The sequence below is a fragment of the Beta vulgaris genome, chromosome 9, assembly GCF_026745355.1.
Source record: "Beta vulgaris subsp. vulgaris cultivar EL10 chromosome 9, EL10.2, whole genome shotgun sequence".
NCBI classification, from domain to species: domain Eukaryota; kingdom Viridiplantae; phylum Streptophyta; class Magnoliopsida; order Caryophyllales; family Amaranthaceae; genus Beta; species Beta vulgaris.
In genome coordinates, this window is record NC_079210.1 from 48,869,471 (window position 1) to 48,886,119 (window position 16,649).

The window sequence follows — 16,649 nt, forward strand, 5'->3', positions numbered from 1 at the left end:
GAAGAGTATTATTCTTTTGAACCAAATCAAGACTACCATCTTCTTTTGCTCAAGTCATTAATAAGTGTATTAGTTATTTATTAATAACTCTACAATCACAAGATAAGATTTTTTTTTATGCAAACAAGATGAGATATTGTGTAATATATAAAATATATATTAACTCAGAAAACAAAACAAAAAAGTGATGCATATGTAATATATTGTCTTAGGACTAACAGTAAATCTTACTGAATACACCAATAACAGCACCTTTTTCTTGTTTTGACTGATTTCACAAGGGAAAAGAAAAGGTTAATATGGATAAGAGCACTTTTTTTTTACTTGCCTCCCAAGTTTCCATTTCTGTTTCAAAAACTATATAAGCATAACAAACTAGGTGACTTCAACATACTGTCAAAACATTATCAAAACTTATTCAGAATTTGCTTTCACTCGTTTGATGCAGGAACAAACAAACATATCTACTTGAACAATTAAATTCCAACCAGGTTTGCCTATTTTAATCTTTCACTTTTATATATCCTTCGTCGTTTCATAATACTCGCTACACTTTCTATTGTGGGAAGTTTCACATTATTTGCTACACTTCTTTTTTAGGCAATAAACTCTCTATTTCTCTCCTCTCACATAAGTCCATTTTCTTTTTACTCTTTACCTCTTTCTTCTCCAAAAATTGCCTAGGAATCCGTGAATTGAGAAGTGTAGCAAGTAATATGAAATAGGGAAAGTACAAAAATTTTGTTACTCCAATAATAATGACACTTAATGTCTGAATTTAACATGCATCAATATGAATGTTAATGTACATTTTTACTTTTGGGTTCATTTAGGTGCACATACACTACAACCTCATTTTCATCTACGTGATTTATTGAAAGTGTGTGCATTTCATGAATCATGAGTAAATCTCTTGAAGAAATGGATCTGAAAATCATAAATCACTACTGCATTCACTCGAAGGATATCAATATCACTACCAGTTTTCAATTTTTACTAGTATATGAGCCCGGACGTTGCTCCGGGTTGGTATTGTTTTTCAAATTTGATATGCATTTTTTTTTCCCATTCCCATCAAAATATATTAAGGAAAACTCAACATTTAAAACGTACAAGTATAATAATGTGGACACTTAAAACATGACTAAAAGTTGGTTGAGATATTAATTGTGTCATATATAATTGCAAGAGGTCACAAATGTCACGTGACGTATATACATTGTCACGCACGCCTTTTAATATATTTGTATAGATATTGTTTACATAGACATCATGTATGGCGTAAATTGTATATTAGATTTAAAGTATCTTTATTTTACATAAAAATGATGAAGGACATTGATTGAAAGATCTTACTAAACTTTCTATGAAAACAAAGTGATATAGTCTTTTTTGTTTGTTAGCCGAGGACAATAAAAGAAGAACAATCTATGAATCCATCATAATTCAGACGTATTCTGTTTTGCACAAGTATTTGCAAGTGACATTGGCCAAAATCATTGTTATATGACACAATAATATCCATACATAGTAAGATATGTATCAAACTACATGGTCATATTTTTCATCTCATGTCGTCTTAGGCTAGAATTTGCCTTTCGGTCACTACCATACAATAATGAGTAATGATATCTCCAAACTTCATTCATTCTATTTCTCCTTATGTCATTGTAACACTCTTAATGCACAAGCTATAATACCGTCAATTATAGTTTTTTTTTCGAACTTTATAAGGAAAACTGTCCTACTGAATCAGAACTTCACATAAGTTAATCTGACCGATCCAACTATACAGATAAGGCCCTTTAAAAGTGGGGGAAGGTAAGACGATATCATCAACCCTGGTGTCAATCCTATAGTTGTGAGAGACAAACCTTACCGTTACACCAAGTACTATTTAGCTACCAACATATACTTAGTGCTCGTTTGGTTTAATGTAGCGAGTATAAATTCCTTTTTTTATGTAACTATATTTTCTAGGAATTGCTAAATGTTGTTTGGTGATTCATGGGAAGGGAAAGTTCCCATAGGAATTTTCACTTACCTAGGTCTAGGGATGGCAATGGGGCGGGTCTGGATCGGGTCCACCTGGACCCAGACCCATACCCATTTATTTTTTACAGACCTAGACCCGCCCCAAACCCGTTGGGTCTAGATTTTTCAGACCCAGACCCAGATCCGCTGGGTCTAGTGGGTCCATGGGTCCTAAATGGGTCCTTCTTAGTTTTAAGTTTTCATCACATTTTTGAATATATGTAATCAAAAAATTACGCCGTAATATATATAGGTTCTTGTATCCATAGTTAAAGCATTCTCCAATTTTTTTTTTAAGAATTAACTCGTAAAATCACAAAATCACAACTCACAAAATTTTAGAATTTAGGTAAAAAAAAAAATTCTAATTAATATGTAAATGGGTCCATGGGGCGGGTCTGGGTCTAGCATATGTGGACCCGGACCCAGACCCGACTCATGCTCTTCGGGACCCAAACCCGACCCGGACCCATTGGGTCTAAAATTTTTAGACCCAGACCCTTATAAATGGGTCGGGTTCTAGCGGGTCTGGGTCATTGCCATCCCTACCTAGGTCGATAGGTCCCCCTAGGTAAGTAATTCCTTCCATTTTGTGGGAAGTGAAACTTCCTAGAAAAATTCTACTTCCCATGAATTTGTCAATCAAACAACACCAAGAAATTCCAATTCTTAGGAATTCCAGCTTTCCATGCTGAACAATGTTAACCAAACAACACCTAATACTATAATATTTCCCCCGTTCTGTTTTACATTAAACATTTCCTTTTTCACGCAACCCAACGTGTATCTTTAATCATTAATATCTTCAGTTGTGTACACGTAAAAAATATAATAAAGTTATGATTTAATATTATGCATCAAGACGAATCTAACAAGATCACACTTGAATATGTGTTTCTTTATATAATTGCGATAAATTGGAGTCAAAATTGATCAACGGATAGTGTCATTTCATCCAATATTTCATTTAAAACATAACGGATAAAGTAATAACTCCATGTTTCACATTAATAACATCAGGATGACAATCTCACACATATAACTTCTCAGCGCGTTACATAAAAAGTTAGAAGAAAAGAAAATATATAAAAAGAAATGAACATTGCTTCCCGCGTTTTCTATCTCTCTCTTAGTAGCCACACTTCCTTACCTTTGATCTCTTATTCCTCATGCGTGCAAGCCATTCTTCTCTAATTTTCCTACACTTTCAATTTTTTCTCTCTCCTAAATTTCTTGGTTTTTAACGGTTTTAATTTTCTGCAAGATTCTTCAAACTTTTTTGTCCTCAATTTTTTCTCTCATATTATCTCCACATTTCTGTCGTTTTGCTTTCTCTGAAACCAAACTAACCAATTTCAAAACTCCCCTGAAAAAAAATCTCAACAAGTTTTAGTCTTTATTTGTTTTTTTGTGTGCAGTTTATAAGAAAAAAAGATCTCATCTTTTCTGAGATTCCTAGGAATTTGTCATCTGGGATTTGTTTATTTGTTCTTAATCTAAACTGGGTTTGAATCTGATTCTTAAAATTCTGATTCTTTTCTGAGAAATTATTTATTTTTCCAACACTACATTTCTGGGTTCTGCTCTTTTTCAGTAAAGATTAATTTCATGGTTTGATTTTCTATTTGGTGAGGATTCATTTAAGACTCAATTGATTTGGTAACAAATTTAACTGAAGATTTTGTACTAATTTTGTGTGTTTAATTTATACTACAGGACTGAAAATCTACAGCTATGGGAGGACATATGAGCAAGAAAACAGTTGATCAAAGTTCAGCAGAAATGCACAATTTACAGTACACAACTGAGCTAACATCTTATGAAGCAGCTTGTAAAACTGATTTAGATTTGCAATCTTTTGATACAAATCTCCATGCTAGAACCAATCATGTGATCAACTCCTTAGCAACCGGTGTCGAAGTCCGGTCTCTTTCGTTTACTTCTATGAAGGAAGTCACTGAATGCTTGTTAGAGATGAATCAGGAAGTTGTGAAAGTTATCTTAGAGTGTAAGCAAGATATATGGAAAACCCCAGAATTATTTGAGCTTGTTGAAGAATACTTTGAGAACAGTTTACAAACCCTTGATTTCTGTGCTGCATTGGAGAAATGTCTTAAAAGGGTTAGAGATAGTCAGTTGCTTATAATGGTTGCTTTACAACAATTTGAGGATGAAGATGGTGCAGAGAAAACAAGGTATCAGAAAACTTTGGAAGAATTGAAGCATTTTAAAGCAGTTGGTGATCCTTTTACTGAGGAGTTTTTTCAGATATTTCAGTCTGTTTATAAACAGCAACTTTCAATGCTTGAGAAGTTGCAACTTAAGAAGAATAAGTTAGATAAGAAGTTAAAATATGTTCATGCTTGGAGGAAAGTGTCTAGCATCATATTTGTCGCCACGTTTGCTGCAGTTCTGATCTGCTCGGTTGTGGCAGCCGCCATGGCAGCACCACCAGTGGCAGCTGCTGTCGCGGCTGCAACTTCTATCCCTGTGGGATCCATGGGGAGATGGATTGATTCCCTTTGGAAAAACTATGAAACTGCATTAAAGGGGCAAAAGGAGGTGATTAGCAGTATGCAGGTTGGGACATATATTGCTATCAAGGACTTAGATAACATCAGGGTGTTGATAGACAAACTACAAATCGAGCTCGAATCTTTGTTGAGAACTGCTGATTTCGCCATTTCTGAAGATGCTGTGAAGCTTGGGATTGAAGAGATTAAGAAGAAAATGGTTGTTTTTACAAAGAATGTTGAAGATTTGGGTGTACAAGCTGATATGTGCAGTAGAGATATCAGAAGAGCAAGAACAGTTGTCCTGCAGAGGATCATCAAGCATCCAAACAACTGAAAGAAAGAAACTGACTTCAAAATTTCATCCATTGCTATGTTGTTATATGTTGACACTTTGAAATTAAGATACATTATTTGTAATTGAATATTTTTTCCCATTTGTTGTTCCGAATCCTCGGATTTGGATTCCTTTCCTGGACATAATATTCACCAAAAAAATACATACTTCATTTTTTAGTAGTTCTAAACTCATGTTTGCTATTTTTCACTGTGTTCATCCTACACCCGGGTGTGATATTATGCTATCTCACATTAGAGCACGAGCATGGCGATATTAGAGAGGTTGTATAGTACACAGCCACACAGGTGTAGGATGTAAATTCTAGCTATGTTTATATTTTACTTCTCTTTGTTTATATTGGATAACTCATAACTAGAGATATTATTGGATAATTATTATGACAATGATCATTAACCAATGATTAGATAGCTCATCTTAGTTATTCTATATAGTTAGTTGCTACCCACAATCGTTCAGAGACCTGGTTCAACTGGAACTTGGGTGAAAGATAATGAACATACTAACCATTTCATTGTTAAAAACACAAAAAGAAGAAAACCATTATGAAAATTGGCATCCTTTAATTCATTTATAGATTTTACATATGGTCTAAGTTATATAAGGGAAACCATAGAGGGGGATGTTTTATCAATTTTGACATCAAATCTGGCATATTGATAAATTTATCGGATATCGCGATTTAATAACATAGGATTAGCCATAACATTATGCCCTAAACAGGATCTAATGATTCGTTATTCTCAAATAAAATTTCATTCTGTCAAAATCTTGGACGTTGGTAGACAGCATTTTTTTTTCTCTAATGAGAAGTCAATTTTAGAGAGACTGAGAATTTCTTAGCTAGATAATCCATCATAGATTATTCCAAAGGAATTGGTCAAACATTCAAAGAAACATTCTCCAAGTAGAAGGTAAAAGGAGGAGTCATCAGCTCATCAATGACAATTTTGAGGTCTACCCGTCTCGGGGTTAGACTGTGGCACTGTGCCCTGTCTGAGGAAGTACTTGATCGCGCTAACAGGCGATGGGAGCAGGATGAGGTTTCGAACCCTCGACAAGAATTCGAGAGATGGGTATCATGCCAATTGATCCCAACTCACGTCTCATAATGTGGTTTCATATAGTGATATAGGTGTATACACCACCTTGACAAGCAAGAGAATAGTAATAATTTGAAATTTAGAAGCTTCATTTCTTGAAGATCTTAACAAAAAGAAGTAACAAACACGTTGGAGAGCATATCAACTTTGGGAAATATGATAGCTCTTGATTAGGATAGGTTAGTAATTGCTTTTAAGTATGGTTGCCTAACCATGTGCTTCTTACCTCTCTTATAAAGGGTTGATGTTAATGTATTTTCTTAATTTGGGAAGGGGGGTGGACTAGGTTAGAAAAAGATCAGGTATGCTACGAAACGTTGGCGATAAGGCTTCTCGTGCAAACTATCTACAAAATTGACGTGTACCATATAGATTGGTTACACGTAATCGAACATGAGAATGTGCCTCGACGTTTGGATAAGGAATGATAAACCTATATAGACATGTACCTTCTATAAGGACATCTTCAGTTTTTCCTGATCATAGTATACAGGAGGCTATGTCTGAGAGAGAAATCCTCAAGTTTAGATGGTTTTGCCCATCTCTAGTATGTGGTTATGTTTTCAGTTATTCTTAACTATGTTTTGAATTATGACTTAGGAAGTAACTAGGACAGATAAAAAAGAGTTGACTAACACAAAAATACTCCCTGTATTTGTTATCTGTTATTCACTTATATTCAGATTGATGGTCAAAGATGTGTAAACACTCGTGATAAGAGCTCAATCGATAAACTTGAACCTAAAAAACAAAAAAAAATCATCTTCAAAAACATCACAGGCTGAGTTAAAACTGACAGGTCTGACACAACACACAGGCAAACATTGATACATTTAGCAGTGATACAATTTATTATGCTTCCTGAAGCATTTATTACTAAGCAACAGAAGTTATCTTTAAGGCAAACTATGTGGTCAGGCCGTTAGGCTGAGGCAACATGTGTTATAACGGATGTGTTGTAGTTTGATTAATGCGGAACAGAAAATCAATGAAATAATGAAGGTGATAAAATAATAAAGATGAACAAACAAAGAACACAAGGATTTACGTGGTTCAGTCAAATTTGACCTACATCCACAGGTGGGGGATTAGAGCTTCTTCACTATAATGGAGAAAATCAGAGAGAATGATACAAGAGTCCTAAATCTAGAGGCTAAAAGTGTTTCATAAGTTGTGTTAATAATAATGAACACTAAGAGCCCTTTTATAATCATAAGGAACCCGTACAAACCCTAAAAGATAACTTAAAACGAAAAATATATCGAAAAACGCGTTCAGCGTTCAAAACTGCGCACCGCCCGACCGTCGGGCGAAATCCGCCCGGTCGGGCCCGAGACGAAACAGCTCCGTCAGTTTTTCGTAAAACAGTCATAACTTTCTCGTTTCTCATCGAAATTGGGCATATGACCTATCGTTGGAAAGCTCTTTGAACAAGCTATCACCTCCAATTTGAATCACATCAAAATCATTTATAGATTGAGAGATATGTGCATTCAAAGTTAGCCTTATGCCATTCACAAGATTTCAAGTCATATTTAACAACATGAATTATCAAATTATGAACATTATGCTGCAAGTAGAAGCATATCATATCACAGTGTCTTCACAACAATTATTAAGGTTTCAGTTGAAATAGCATGCATGACAATCAGGTAACAGTCTAAAGATGGCACTGATTCACGCTAGGGGTGGTCTCCTGGCCAGTCGCCCCGGCCAGAGACTTGATCAAGTACAAAGACTAGCTCGTGCCAGCCAAACAAAAAACCAAGCCTCATACCCCCCCCCCCCTTCCCACAGCCTCTTCAATTCGAGTCATGTCATGCTTAATGTTGAGAAGTTATAAATTTCTCGTGTCATGGTTTCCCATCCAAAAATGCGTCCCAACACACAAATATCATGTCGGGTCGCATTGTGCTTTTTCGGTGTTGGATAACACCAGTTGGGTACTACATATTTTGCTTGCTTACCTTTTTTCTTTCACCAGATTCAAAGTCTCATTGTTGTGCCATCTTACAAGTTACAACTGCTGAAATAGCAGCAGCAACAAATTGTAAAACTAACATCTTGAGCAAAATTCAGTATCGGCATCCCACAACCAATGATTTTTGCAATAGCAGCAACAAATTGTAGAACTTACATCTCAAGCAGAACTAGATAACATCTCGCTAAGATCAATGGACAAACAGCAGTCGAGCATGATCCAGTATGAGCTCAGAATAGCTCACTAATATAAAAGAACAAAACTAGAAAGTAGAAAGCATAGGAGTGAAATAAGCACAATGAAAACGTTTTACATAGTTGAAAGTAAATCAAGAGCAAAGCACAAAAATCTCTAAAAACAGACGGACAAGCAGAGTGATGAGCAGGTCACGTTGAAATGACATACCTGACAAACAAAATCTTTAAAAATGTTGAACATCATTGAAGTCAAATTGATATAGTATATAGCAATAGTAAGGCACTAATCCAGTGCCTGCTTGATGTTGTCCTTACGCCATAGGTTTGGAAAGCAAAAAATAGGTGATGGCCGGAAATTAAACTTTGTTGCAAATTCTAAATAAACACATACTAGAAGTACATACGTTAACCACCTCAAAGAGGAAAAAGTGAGGACTATACATATGCTGGTTAAAGTCAAGGCAACAACAAAATTCACCAGGCACTTTGTCATGCTAAGTTCGCTTTCTGTTCCTTCATTGGGGAAATGGCCTCTGGAGTAAAATTCTGAGAGAAGTTTGTCCTTCAGATGAAATGTGTCTGTCAACCAATTGCCCACCTCCTCCTCGGAATCAGGAATGCTGCTAACTGGGAGACGGCGAATATGGATATGGACTTCCGAGGGATTCACTCCAAACACATTGTCCCTCAAAGTAGGGCAGCGAGGCTTGTACCCAACAGTAACATCATAGACTGCAGTAAAAACAAATGGATTCTCAGGTAAAAACGAATGGTTTCATGGTGATAACATTAGAAAGAGCGAACCTGCATCAAGAGAATTCCTTAATTTTTCCATGCAGACAAAGAAGCCCTTTGCCTTTGGAAGCAGCACATTTGTCAGTATAGGTAAACCATGATCAGCTGCATACTTTTGACTCTGAATGCACTTCTGCTCACTATATAAGAATTCAGATAGTGGAAAAGCTAAGTAAGCCATTATGGAATAACAATTCAATAGATAGAAATATTTATAAACATAAATGATTGGAATAAGAAAGCAGAGAAAAGACTAACTATTTTTAAGTGTGGCAAACTTTCCCATTTTCCTTTATTTGGTTTCTAAGGAGTGGAATAAATCCTCCCTCTCTTTTACCTTTCACTTTCTCTTCTCCCATCCATCTATCTTATTACCCTATTCTCTCTTAACATTACTTTAGGGGCTCCAATAGAAAACTGATCTACAATTTGCAAAATCATTTTCCATCGATCCAAAGACACCCCCAAAATCCTGAATACAGCAAAAATTCCCACAATTTCACCTTACTGCCACTAATAATCTTACTCAAACCATCTGTTGTCGATTGCAACCCTCCACACACAAACACAGGTGACAAGCAGGACAAGCCAGTGTTGGTTGAAAATTATTTAATATTGGATTTTTTGGGTGTCCTGACTCATGCCTATTACACAAAGCCAAAGTCACAATCTATCAAAGATTTTGAAGTACCTAGCATCAGCTTGCATTTAATCATCATCTACAATCTTTCAACATGCCCGGGTTACATGAATCACGCAGACACTACAAGCATCTTAAATCAAATGACCAAGAACAAAATTCCCATCTACTTTGCATCAGGATTTAGAAACAGAAAATAAATCATCACAATGAGGAAAAGAGATTACGTGAAATCTGTGCCTTCTGGAAATATAGCAAGCCAAATGGGATCTTGGGGATCGTTCATAGTTGAAAGCATCTGATGCATGATCGGTTCATCAACATCCCACTTCCTATGCACAGGAATGAATTCCAATACGTGAAATGCCCATCCAAATACAGGTAAGTTCATTAAGCTACTCTTAAGAACATACTTGATGTCACCCAAGCGACCCTTTCTCAATGCCAGGTCCCATATGTACATCCAGTCAACCTCAGTTCTGTGGTTGGCAAGTAACAAAATACTCTCCTTGGCAGGAACAGTTTCTCCAGAAAAGACCACTCTAGTGTCATTGATTTTTTCAAACAAGAAAGGCCATAAAGAAAGCCAACAAGCAAAGATTCTAGAACTCATTCTCTTGCTGTAACGTATGCTGAATAATCGTACTATAACTGCACTCACAAATCCAAGGTACACCAGCATCATGAGAGCGGTTGAGATTAGCACCAGCAAACATAACACACCTCTTAAAAACCTAAATGGTGTTAAAGCACGGCGCTTCACTTCATCATCCAACGCAAGAGGCTTTCTTACTTCCATTTCTCACTGTATCCACTAGAACTTCCTTGTTAGATGCCTTTTCTTTCTACCCTGATTGCCAAGGATCAATCAAGGTCTTCCAACAAAAGTAAACGCATGGGACTGTGTTCAATCTAATCAAATGAGCTTGGTGAACGTTGTATTCTGTTTTCCACTCCGAGAGGTCAAGATCATATTACTATTCCATAAATGCTTGGAATGAAAAGCAGCTCAAGATGATAGAGGAAGCTGTCACAAAATCATGAGTTGATAGGCGATTGACTATGACTGTGTGGAAGATATTGTCAAATGAACACTGATTCCTTTTTGATGATGCACGAGTGCCTGGAATCAATCAACAAATAACTATATAAGATCCTTTTAATATTAAAAGATATCCTTTAGAAGAAGAATCTTAGAGATAACACAAAGCAAAACAAATACAATAACAACGAGAAACAACAACATAGTTAGTAAAAAAGAGTAACAATTCAATAAACATGTGCACAAGTTAAAAAGATGGAAATCAGGTATTATTATGACTCAAAGGATGTTTATGTCCTACAATTCTATGAGGGACTATTCATAATATGAAGCCAAGACAGTAGCACACTAAACCAGTAGATGACTACAGGTTCCATGTTTTGATCTTAGATATTATTGTTAAAAGAACTCATATAGTTCTATAAAAGTCAAACAACCAAAGACCAACCTACAAATAGGTGTACACAACGGCAAAATGCAATTTCAAGCTACAAATCCAACCTAAATCTATAAGAAGCCAACTTCGTGCGAATGAAAGCATAGCATTAATGACCATACTTAATAGCAATCACCAGCCTTTAGTTCATAACTTCACATCCTCTATGATACTATCATATACTGAAACACATCCTCTATGATACTATCATATACTGAAACAGAACACTAGAGACTATATGATAAACCTCACAACTCTATATTATACATGGGAACTCTCTTGAGGACTTTGGTGTCTAGCCTTTTTGACCAATATACACCTACTTAAAAACAGAAAATACAAACTAAAAAAATTTAAAGAGCAGTTACATTCCACGCATGCATAGCGTACATATAAGGCTACTCGCTCATAAGACTGGTTAATTACCCTCTAATCGACCACTATTAGCTTAAAATCCAGCACCCTAAGGCCCTATGCTTCTACTTCATCATAATTTACAATCTAAAAAAAAAAAAAAAAGTGGCAAACATTTCAAATAATAAATTCACTTAAATAATTACTGCTTTACAATTCTGAAATTTAACCTTGTAACCAGTGGCGTATCCAGGAATTACGGGATGGAAGTACGGATGAGAAAAAATCAAATAAAACAAAATACAATACTTGAGTTGATTTACGACTAAAAATTCAAATCAACATACAATGCCAATATCAATTAATCTATATTTCACAAATACAATTGATTTTCCTCCACTTCTCTTCCAAAAAAAATCTGAACTTTTATTTTTCATCTTCCAAATCTAGTATAAATAAACATATTATTAGATATTAATACCAAAGTTCCTTGTTTCAAATTACATTTCACAACATCTAATTCCAAATTCAACTAATTTCATTTACAACCTCTATTTCAATTTTACAATTTCTAATCTCTAATTTCAATTCAAGTAATCTCAATTTCAATTCAAGTAATCTCAATTTCAATTCAAGTAATCTCTAATTTCAATTCAAGTAATCTCAATTCTATATTTCACAATTGCACAACATTTCAATTTCATTTTCATAATTTCTTATTTCAATTTAAAATATCAATTCATAATTCATAATTCACAATTCACATCATTTTGAGAAGTCTATCATTTATCAATTAGCAGAAATATAAAATGGAAAGTGGCAACCTACTGCAGTACTGCCGGACGCCGGTCTGCCGCTACTGGTTATGGATCTGGCGAGTGTCGGAGTGTGGCCGGTGGCGTCGTGGCGACAAGAAGAACTCCGGGCTCCGGCAAAGTGACGACAAGACCTCAAATCCGCCTATAAATCCGCCCCTGCTTGTAACACACAAATTTACATATATGTGAATCTGGGTCATTAGAAAATTTCAGTGTATACCAAAATATATAGTCAGAATTTCAGAAAAACAGATAAAACAGTACAAAAAACAATTGATAACAATAAAATCAATCACAAAACACAAAAACCCATTAAAATTGGCTACTAATTAAAAAGTATAATTACCCATTAAACATGAACAATCTCACTGCGATGTTGATGATGAAGAGAATTTCAGAAAAGCAGATAAAACAGTACGAAAAACAATTGATAACAATAAAATCAATCATAAAACACAAAAACCCATTAAAATTGGCTAGTAATTAAAAAGTATAATTACCCATTAAACATGAACAATCTCACTGCGATGCTTCCACTTGATGAAGAGTAAGTTGTTGGAGTAAAACACACTTCCTGCAAAAACATTACAGTGATAAAACAAACACCCACAAAAAAAAACAGCAAATATAATCTATCTTCAAAATTCTAAAGTTTACCCAACAACAATTATTAAATAAAAAACAAATAATGTCACTGAAAAATTAGAAAAAAAAAACAGTTTTTGGATCTGTAATTAAAAAGCAAAATTCGGAGAATAAAACGACAATCACACCTTTGAAGATGAAGGGCAAGATTTACTGAACAAGTTGACTAATTTTCTGCAAAATCATACTATGAATAATCTTTTATTAGAGTGATCTTCTCGAAAAACTTGAAAAAAAAAAAAAAAACACTATTTTTTTCTTTTAATTTATTTTTTTTGGCTTTCAAAAAAAAAAAAAACTTACACTAGTATGTTTAAAGTCAACCTAAGAAGCTGGTTTTTTTAGAAGGTTTGTTTGCGGACTAATCATTAAGTTGGTTGGTTTGGGCTTCTCCACGTAAGAAGGATTATAAAGCCCAATATTATTGTGTTTGAGGACTTGAGAGGAATAAACGAATAAAGAATAGAGAAAAAGTTGTGGATATGAAATAGGGAACTTGATTGTCGTATATCATAAGGTAATGGTTGTGCTTGAAGATTGAAGGAGAAGATGTCCCTCAAGTGACAAAATCTTATATGATGTGGACTAGAAATGGTACTGGGGTTACGGCCCGTCCCAAGCGTTATGGAGGCATGTACGACTACCATTAAACGTGGCTTTAGCATAGATCCTTGCTTATGAACACATTGAAAAAGCAAAATAAAAGGTGGTAAAGGATTCAAACTCTTAACTTCACGTTAACTAAAAAAGATGCTAACAATGCAAACTAATTCCTTAACCACTCAAACAAATATAACTTTACACATACTTACTATAACAATTAATACATATAAACTTAATTTGGAACCTCTCATTTTTCCGAGCCCATGATGCACATGCTCGTGGTCGGGCTTGACTGGGGTGGGTGAAGTAAGAGACTCGTCCCATCCTTATCTAATTGGAATGGGGATGGAGCTGAAAGTTATACCCACAATGGGTGGTGGAGCAGGTGTCGATTTTATATTATACTCACCCCATCCTCGCTCACCCCGCTTCTCCTTCATCTTATACACTACTCTCTATTAAAAATTATATTAATATATTAAAATATTTATCATTAAAATTCTATTTATATACTTATATTATTAAAAAAAATCTTTTGTAATTGTAGTACTGGCATATGGTTTGATATTATTAGGAGCATAGTTGCGGGTATATAGTGGGTATGACACATATACGAATAGGGCCTATGGTATCCATGTAGGTGGTGGTTTGACGATTGGTTTAAATATGTACCCGCTAGGGTAGGGATGGGTCTAGAATTTTCCTTCGTAATGGAATTTTACGCGGGTGTACAGGTGGGACTTGGGAGGAGAGAGAAAGCTTTGAACTTTAGATAATCATCAATGGATGATGGTGGGAAGAGAGAGTGGATTGAGGAGAAAGAGAGAACAAACTAACGACGTTAGGTTTCCGTTAGCAATAAGGGTATTTTGAGCACAAAGTCAACGTTCAGGGGTATCGGAGGAATTCCCGAATGTGAGAGGAAATTTGAGAATTACGTCAAGTCTTAAGGATACCTGATGACATTTTCCCTTTTTAAATGAAAGTTTTAACCAGGTTAAAATTTTAACTATTTTACGAGAAATTGTATCTGTGAAGTCAATATAAGAACATATTTTACAAGTGAAAAGTTTATGGGGGTTGTGATAGATAGTTGATGGTACTAGCAAAAACAAAAAGGTATTCGAGTAGTACAAGGGAAAAACAATCCTTTGTAAAAAAAATTTTAATAGCTTGTTTGGAAGAAGGGATTTGAAAGGAAAAATAAAGAATTGGAAGGTATTCAAGAAACATTTTAGTTTCCAATGTTTGGTTTAAAAAAACATTATAAGCGGTAAGAAATGGAAGGAAGTGGAAGGAAAGACCCTTTACAAATTGTTCATTTTTGTTTTCTTCCAAAATTGGAGGAATTTGGAAGGAAAGAGAAAATTTAAACCAAACATAAAAATGTAAGTTTTTTTCCTTTATTTTCTCTTCATTTTCTTTTCTCTTTCGTCCCCCTTTCTTCCCTTCCTCTCCTTTATTAAAAACAAACCAAACAAGCTGTAAAATAATCACAAGAGAATAAGGAAATAGAGCTTAATGGTTTATAATAAAACGAGTTTTCTCAAAAATCATTGTTGTTATAAGGTCATAAATTCATATGAGCAAATAATGAGGAATGGATGATAAACTATCAAATAATGCATTTTACATATGAGAAAAAAACAAAATAAGAAAAGGACATAATCATTGTTATATTCTTTATTAATGAGCACATCATCCATCTCCAACATCAATTTAGTATTGCCTTCAAATTTCACACCACATAAGTGGAGTAAAAATATTTAACCCAGTCTAAAACTTGACCTTAATTAATACAAACTTAAAGAACCTCAAAGTGACTCATTACAAATGGTGATAACCAATCTGAACATGAAGCCGGATCATTGGTTATTATCATTTGTAATAAAACTTATTTTTCTTAAAACAGGATCATTACTAATATCTAAAGGTGATCATGGGCCGGGCCGCGGTAAAAAAAATTTGCCTATTGGTCGGGCCGGGCCTAAATTCGGGCCGAATTTTTGTGTCCAAAGCCCGCTATTTCGAACCTAAATTACCGGGCTTTTGCGGGCCAAAACGGGTCGCACCAAAGAATAGACTAAAAAGTCTTTTTTTGCTTGCCCAAAGCCCGCCCAAATTCAAAAAAATACGGCCAGGCCCGGTCCGCGGGCCGGAAAATTCTGCCCAAAAGCGGATCGGGCCGAGCCAAAATGATCACCTCAACTAATATCCTGCTGTTTTATAGCAAGGATGGGGAGCCCAGTTTGTGGATACATAAACTTATTTGGACACTTTGGAGTTTATGTTTGCATGGAATGATAGACTCTTTCGTTCTACTTCTCCAAATCATGCTACTGTTATTTCTCTTGTTAACTCATTTGCGGATACTGATGAACTTCTTCAGCAATTTGCGTTCATTTCCAACTTGAGATTCCTTCATCCACCTGAAAGTTACCAACAATTTATATCGGGGTTTCTAGATATTCATCTAGGCACTATGAAAGAGGGTATTCCTTGCTATAAAATAATTATTAATGCTGCCTGGAATAATCAATCAACGACAGTTTGTTTTGCTTGGCTGCTTGACAATCTTTCTCCCACTAATCTAAGGGGGGGGGGGGAGTATGGTACTGCAACTTCAGCTTTGCATGCAGAAGCACAAACTTGTCTCAAATCTCTCATCTGGGCTACTTCGCAACACATCAGGAATGCTACTATTTATACAGATTGTGCTAACATTGTTTACTCTTTGCAGGCACAACGTTCTGCTCCAATCTCCGTCAAATGGATTATTGATCATATTATTACTTTAGATAGGAATACGGATTATTGTTTTCTCTTAAAGGTGAATCGTCAACAAGTGTACGCAATCCATGTTTTGGCTAAGAAATGTTTTTAAACTTGTTCACAATTGACCTATGATGTTAACTAACTTGCCTTTTAGGTTTCTACCATTGTTAAAAAAAAACAAAACAAAATTACTTAGTTTCGTATACATTCAAGTATGACTCAAATCTATCTATGTGTGTTTGAAGACTCAAACACATGACTTCTCATTTAATATGCTAATGCACTAACCAACTACACTATAATGTTCATGTTGGTCTTTGTGGGGATAAAATGATTTAAAGACATGTATTTCTAT

At 35.1% G+C, this 16,649-nt stretch overlaps 2 protein-coding genes across 8 annotated transcripts; one reads left to right on the forward strand and one right to left on the reverse strand.

Annotated features, from left to right (window-relative positions):
* Positions 1-403: 403 nt before the first annotated feature.
* On the forward strand, positions 404-5,056 carry LOC104904396 (UPF0496 protein At4g34320). 2 transcript variants are annotated; one of them, XM_010692629.4, is made up of 2 exons: positions 404-491; positions 3,751-5,056. In XM_010692629.4, exon 2 carries the CDS (start codon positions 3,769-3,771, stop codon positions 4,882-4,884), a length of 1,116 nt encoding a protein of 371 aa, XP_010690931.1. In that variant the 5' UTR covers positions 404-491; positions 3,751-3,768; the 3' UTR covers positions 4,885-5,056. The 2 variants fall into 2 exon arrangements, with proteins under 2 accessions (XP_010690931.1, XP_010690930.1); XM_010692628.4 differs by lacking the exon at positions 404-491 and adding an exon at positions 3,114-3,662.
* Positions 5,057-8,429: 3,373 nt separating this feature from the next.
* Positions 8,430-13,308, reverse strand: LOC104904397 (probable 1-acyl-sn-glycerol-3-phosphate acyltransferase 5). 6 transcript variants are annotated; one of them, XM_048636216.1, is made up of 7 exons: positions 13,220-13,308; positions 13,045-13,103; positions 12,772-12,845; positions 12,282-12,427; positions 9,849-10,744; positions 8,991-9,121; positions 8,430-8,918 (listed from the first exon to the last, which is right to left on the reverse strand). In XM_048636216.1, the coding sequence occupies exons 5-7, from the start codon at positions 10,418-10,420 to the stop codon at positions 8,470-8,472; spliced, it is 1,152 nt and encodes a 383-aa protein (XP_048492173.1). In that variant the 5' UTR covers positions 10,421-10,744; positions 12,282-12,427; positions 12,772-12,845; positions 13,045-13,103; positions 13,220-13,308; the 3' UTR covers positions 8,430-8,469. The 6 variants fall into 6 exon arrangements, with proteins under 6 accessions (XP_048492173.1, XP_010690936.1, XP_048492174.1 ...); XM_010692634.4 differs by lacking the exon at positions 13,220-13,308 and having other exon boundaries at positions 9,849-9,953; positions 10,035-10,744; positions 13,045-13,201; XM_048636217.2 differs by lacking the exon at positions 13,045-13,103 and having other exon boundaries at positions 13,220-13,267.
* Positions 13,309-16,649: the final 3,341 nt, after the last annotated feature.